The sequence below is a fragment of the Rhincodon typus genome, chromosome 12 (assembly GCF_021869965.1).
Source record: "Rhincodon typus isolate 14 chromosome 12, sRhiTyp1.1, whole genome shotgun sequence".
In the NCBI taxonomy this organism is placed as follows: domain Eukaryota; kingdom Metazoa; phylum Chordata; class Chondrichthyes; order Orectolobiformes; family Rhincodontidae; genus Rhincodon; species Rhincodon typus.
This window is the reverse complement of record NC_063343.1, coordinates 66390481-66396985: the sequence shown is the minus strand read 5'-3', so window position 1 is coordinate 66396985 and position 6505 is coordinate 66390481. Positions and strand designations below refer to the sequence as shown.

The 6505-nt window shown below is 41.5% G+C and overlaps 1 protein-coding gene across 1 annotated transcript in view; it reads right to left on the bottom strand.

The window, feature by feature from the left end:
• Positions 1 to 2191: 2191 nt before the first annotated feature.
• LOC125484513 (protein Red-like) overlaps positions 2192 to 6505 on the bottom strand; it is a 4841-nt gene continuing 527 nt past the window's right edge. The window contains exons 2-4 of the mRNA XM_048603495.1: positions 5523 to 5589; positions 3694 to 3786; positions 2192 to 2264 (exon numbers count right to left, since the gene is read on the bottom strand). Coding sequence (XP_048459452.1) covers positions 2192 to 2264; positions 3694 to 3786; positions 5523 to 5589 — 233 coding nt within the window. The remainder of the gene's footprint in view (positions 2265 to 3693; positions 3787 to 5522; positions 5590 to 6505) is intronic.

The window sequence follows — 6505 nt, the reverse complement described above, 5'->3', positions numbered from 1 at the left end:
GGAGGGGAAGGGGGTTTTGAAATAAATAGGGAGAGAGTGGGAGGCGGATAGAAGAGGGATCAGTGGGAGAGAGATCCCTTGAGGTTTGTCCGGAGGGAGGAGGGTAACTTCTTCAGGTTAGGCATCCTTAGAAGAGGCTTCGCAGTGGGGTTAAAATCGAATCAGAGATAGTAGGAACTGCAGATGCTGGAGAATCCGAGACAACAAGGTGCAGGGCTGGATGAACACAGCAGGCCAAGCAGCATCATAGGAGCAGAGAGGCTGACGTTTCGGGCCTAGACCCTTCATCAGAAAAGGGGGTGGCCTTGTTACCACATAGCCTGCCATTACACACTCCCTGTTGTTAGTCACTAACAGTTCCCATTAACAACTATTCACCCTCCCAGCCTGATCGTTAGCAACTCCTTTGTCTGTCCAACTGTCTTTCTCTCTCTTTGGACTCTATCCTATCGCTTACTCCCTACCCCACCCACCTCCCTATTTTCTGCATATAAACTGATGTTTTCCCAGCCACTATCAGTTCTGAGTTAGGGTCACCGGACCCGAAACGTTAACTCTATTTTCTCCTTCACAGATGCTGCCAGACCTGTGAGCTTTTCCAGCAACTTTGTTTTTGTTTCCACCTAGTTTATTCCCTTGGCAGTGTCTAATTTTCAAACAGGTTTGCAAGCCTTCTCACCAATACAGCTTTTTATTTAAATGCACAGTTTCATTTAGATGTTAACATAAAATGACATGATCAAGAGAAAATTCAAGAGAAAGCTGTTCATTCGATGACCCTATCCCCTGAAAACCCACTATCTTTTCTTGGCTCTTCTGCATTTTACTGTTTTCATTTTCCCATCTCCAAACAAACCAGCTTGCATGCAGTGTGCCTCCTCTTTATGTAATCTTGTTATGCTGAAATTAAAATTTATTGCCCATCATTCTGGCCCCTTTACTGGAGAAGGGACGTAGTTGTACTGGAAGCAGTCGAGAGAGGGTTCACTAGATTGATTCCAGACATAATGGGTTTGTTTTATGAAGAGAGATTGAGCAGTTTAGGCCTATAGTCTCTCGAGTTTAAATGAAATGAGAAGAGATCTAACTGGTATACGAGATACTAAAGGGAATTGATAAAATAAACAAAGAAAGGATGTTTCCTCAAGTGGGGCAATCTAGAACAAGAGGCCACAGTTTCGGGGTAAGTGGGAACAGATTTAAAACAGATGAAGAGAAATTATTTCTCTCAACGGACATGTATCGGTGAAAATCACTGTCCCAGAGTGTGTGGATGCTGGGACACTGAGTAAATTTAAGGAGGAGATAGACAGATTTTTAGTTAGTAATAGGTTGAAGGTTCATGGAGAGTGGGCAGGAAAGTGGAGTTGAGGCTGAGATTAAATCAGCCATGACCCTATTAAATAACAGAGCAGGCTCAAGGGGCTCAATTGCATACTCCTGTCTTAAGTTCTTACTGTCTAAGATGTAGCGCCCGAGAAACGTATTTTTATTCCTTCTTGTGATGTGGGTGTAGCTGCCAAAGCCTGTTGCCCTGTATTTGTTACTATCTCTAATTATCCTTGAGAAGGTGATGGTGAGTTGCCTTCTTGAATTCTACAGTCCCTGGGTGACACCTACATGCTGTTAGGAAGGGAGTTCATGGATTCTGACCTAGTGACAGTGAAGGAATGGTGATATATCTCGAATTCAGGATGATGAATGACCTGGCAGGGATTTCGCAGGTGCTGGCATTTACATTCATCTATTGCCCTTGTCCTTTTAGATGGTGGAGGGTGCTCTCAAGGAAGCCTTGATGAGTTAGTGCAGTGCATCCGGTCAATGGTGGGACTTGAGTCGGTGGCAAAGGGAATGAATGCCTAGGACTCAAGAATATGGTCTGCCACTGCCTCTGCCACGTAATTAAAGATGGGCAATAAATCCTGGACAGTCAGCAATGCCCAAATCTTGTGAAAGAATAATTTTTTTAAAAAACTGCTAAAACCTCTCTACTCCTGCTGTCCTATATGCTGGCCTTTCATCGTTCATCTACATTGCTCAATTATATAGAGTTGGTTGGAAATCACTATCAGCGTATGTGGATGGGAATCTTTCCAAATAACTTGAACCACTCAGAAGGGAAGGAGGGAGGGAGGTGGTTGAGAGACCAGGGAGGGACAGATAATGACCATGTTGTTACTTGAACATAGTCTTATCCAGCATACCTTTTCTTTTTCCTTCTGCGAGCAGCTGGATCATCCTCCTCATTGTATTCCCTTGGCATCCTGTGACAAAACACCACCAAACATTAAACTACAAACATAACGCTCCCATTATTCATCAGAGATTCGCTAAACATCAAAGAGAGAGTCAGAATAAGATCATGCATCACTTTACAATGAATTCATATTGGCCTGTTCTGGTGTGTATTCTCCATACGAGTGCCCTCTTATTTCTCTCCACCATAGCTCTTCAACATATTCTTCTGTCCTTTCCTCCCTCATGGGATTCCTCTTAAATGTATCTTATGTTATTCACCAAAAACAGTTGCTGTGGCAGCGAATTTCGTTCTAATCACGATTCACATAAAGAGGTTTCTCCCAAATTCATCAAATTATGAAATGGCTGCAATTCTATCTGCTTATACATGCAGCACACATGTTAGGAATCTGCCTGAGGTTGAGTCTTCCATGGCAGCTTTTTTCAGTGAAGTAAAGACCATAACTGAGGTTACAATTTAGTGAGAGTCCACTACACCTTGGGATCCTCACAAAGCATGCCCTGATTATTTAATGTTAGCTGCTGCTAGGATGGTATCAACATTTGGCTGCTTCTGGCTCGGTTTGCCTACCAAATTGGATTGGATTGACAAGTTGCGAATAATAACTCAAGCAAAAAAAAAATTGCTAAGACATTCCTCTCAAGATTTGGATCCCTTATCAGAAACTGCAGCAAGAGAGCCTCTTGCATAGCACAGCAGACAACCCAGATATTCTGCATGAAAACTAAAGATGAAAATATGAATGGTTTCTACACTTGAGGAGTCCAAGCATGAGGCTAATGCACTGTTTCTCCTTTCTCCTCTCAGCAACAGCATGTCATAGTGCGGGGAATCTTTAACTTGGAGATAAACATAGAAATTAGTAGGGGGAAAACATTCAGCTCCTTCAATCTACTCTGCCATTCAATAATATCACAACTGATTTGATTGTGGTTTCACCTCTACTTTCCTGCCTATTCCCATAACCCTTGGCTCTCTAGTCTCTAGCTCTCGATCAAAACTTTAACTAGGTCAGCTGTGAACATATTCAATAACTCCAATACTTCCTGGGGAAGTGAAATTTACAAACTAATGACCCTCAAAAGGAAAATGAAGGTTGTCTCATCCCGATTTTAAAAAGAAATGATGATTAAAGAAGTCAAAAAGGATTTAAAAAAAAAAATGATTGTGTTAATCACCTTTCATGGTTTTGTTTGAACTCAATCCTGAGGCTCACCAAGGCTGCTCTACTTCCCAGCCAGAATCTCGGCCTCATTTATCCCTCCAGTCTTCTGCCCACCAATCTATCCATCCCCACCTTGCACTGTCACACAATGAGGGTAAAAACTGAAAGTTGCACATCTTACTGGGAGTTACTTACAAATAGGTTTTAATTCCAAAATCAAATGCAAACACAAGCTTCTTCAAATCTTTGACTCTGCCATTGCACTTACTCATGTTGACGCGTTTTTGAAGGTGGAGCTGAGGATGGAGTTGATCTTGGAGTCATCAACAACTTTCGGAAGTCCTCATTGGTCAGCTTGGATCTAGTGAAAGCAACATAATCATTTTAACAACAGTGTGACAATATCCCTTAGTTTGGTTTACATCAGCAACCACACCACTGTACCATACCCTAACTAGAACACGCTATATACAAACACATGTACATATGCCAAACTATCAAAATTCAAGAACTGAAAACAGGTTAACAATCTTGATATGTAAATCTTCCATCAAGTGCATTACACCCTATTATCTGGGTTAATCATGGAAACTTGGAATACTAGTTATCAACTAATATAACCACTGCACCACAGCTAATGTTCCTTTAATTGAGGCTCAGTTTAGTTCATTTCAAATCATTGCTCTCATATTCAGATGACAAATGAGCAGAATGAGTAGAGTAGACTCATCACACTGGAGTTGCAAAGGCAAAATCCGGTCCAGGGGACACAAAGTTAATCAAATGAAGAGGCACTCGGCAGAGTGTACACCTCTGCCACGCTGAGTTAACTCAACATTATTACAATTGTGCAGCTCTTCCTTGAGGCTTTCTCCCCACCTGGTTGATGGTCTAGAAGTAGAAAGCTGAAAAAAATTTTAAGAAGAACTTCAATCCCACTGTGGAGGCATCAGACCAAAGCACATCCAACAAAGTGCTATGAAAACTCATCTCACATTCTGACAAATCCTACCACAGTAATTTAGACAATCACAGGATTCTAAATAAAACAACCCACAATTTCCTTTTAAAAAAAAATGTCAAACTGCCATATAGCCAATGTTAATGTATTCTTTTAAGATAATCTAGGGTTCAGCATCTTCAATGAACACAAATCATTTCTTCCACGGTCCATGCCCTATCAATGAACCAATGTTATTGAAATCTGCCCTTTCGTTCTGATACATATTGTTGGAAGACAGACTAATAGGGCAAGAACATTACCTCTGTCTGCCTTCAGTGATGGTGATAATAACTGACTAAGAATTAGAGGGGAGAAGAGTTTATTTTTAATAACATTCCTATCTATAGGTGATAGGTCACCATGGTTGAAAACAGTCACCATGATACATGATACAGATACATGCAATTGCTGCCATGCAAGTATCTGCAGTGATCAAAGACTTGAAAATTTAATTCATTTCAGACAGATATTAAGTTGTAGAAATTGGATCAGGAAGCCTCAAATTCTCAACGATGATTTTGTTTGATAAGGGGGGTGGGCTTGCGTTATTTCTTTTATAAGACTCTATTACTAATCAACTGGTTCAGAGATGTTATTACACACTTCTGGAGCAGGTGGGACTTGAACCCCAGGCGTCTCTCTGGTCCAGGGGCAGGGACACTACCTCTGCTCCACAAGGGCCGAGGCATCACAAAGATGATTATATCAAATGGGTAAATGATTTCAAATGACATTTGTTGTGCTAGTTCAGAACTCAAAAAGAAAAACTACAACTTTTCCCTTTCCATTCCTTCTTGCACAACACACAGCGACATACATCAGCGATTCTTCCACTATCAGAGCATGCTCACAGCACTCATTGCTCCAACTAACAGAAACACAGCCCTTTTCAAGTGCAGTGAAATTGCGATGATTTGGAATGCACTGCCTTTTAAACGGATTCAACAATAATTTTCAAAGGTAAGAGCATAAGTAGTTGAAAGGGATACACTGAAAGGGTGGAGGATAATTTGGATAGCTCTTTCAAAGAAGCGATCCAGATACATAACTGAAATTACTGAGACCTCCCTTCCCTAGTTGTAGGTGATACTCACTGATTCAGCGACCGAGTACTTTCCATCTCATGTGAATCTGGCGCCAGAGGATTTGAAAACGGCTCATCTGTGGAAAAAAAAATCAGATCAAGATTTTTAAAAATAATCCTAACTGATGCTGCTTAAAGAGAAACAAAATCTAAACTCCTGCTGAAAAATAAGTGACAGCTTCCCAAAAAGCTAGATTGATTGCAGACAGCCCATCTTGAACTTGTACACAAGCCAAGACTGTTAAAAACACCCTTTCCTACATGAGGTGGCCTGTCATGTCTGTACTAACAAAAAAAAGAGCTATCCAATTTTATCCTACCTTCCAACTCCTTTGTCTGTAGTCTTGTAGGTTACCTCACCCCAAGTACTTGCCCTAGTGTTTTTGTCAATGCCAAATATTCAGGCAGCAGGTTCCAGGCTGTCATCACCCTCTCAACTGCCTGGTAACCCATGGCACTCTGATCCTTCTTGTGTCAGCTAATGTGGATCTGAGTTACGTAAGATTTGTAGAAAGGAAGGTCCTCAACAAGAAAAAACAGTTTTATTTGAAAAAGCAGCAAGTTGTCGTGATCTGAAATGCACGGGCTGAAAAAGAGATGGAACAGTAACTCTAAGGGAAATGACAATAAGCAATTGCAAAGGTAAAATTTGCTATGCTATAGGGTAAGAGTGGACAGGTGGACTGACTGAATATCATACATTAAAATCACCAATTCTATTATTTGGCAGGTATGATATTTCTGATTGTGGGATCCTGTTGTGCGAAATTTGACTGCTGTTTCAAACATTATAACAGTGATGCCCTTACCAACACATCATATTTTGGAATAACTTATCTACACATTCAGGCAGATGGGACCAGACACTTTAATGTCTTATCTGACAGATGGCCCCTCCGACAGTGCGGCGCTCCCTCAGCCCCGGCGCTCCCTCAGCCCCGGCGCTCCCTCCGACAGTGCGGCGCTCCCTCAGCCCCGACCCTCCGACAGTGC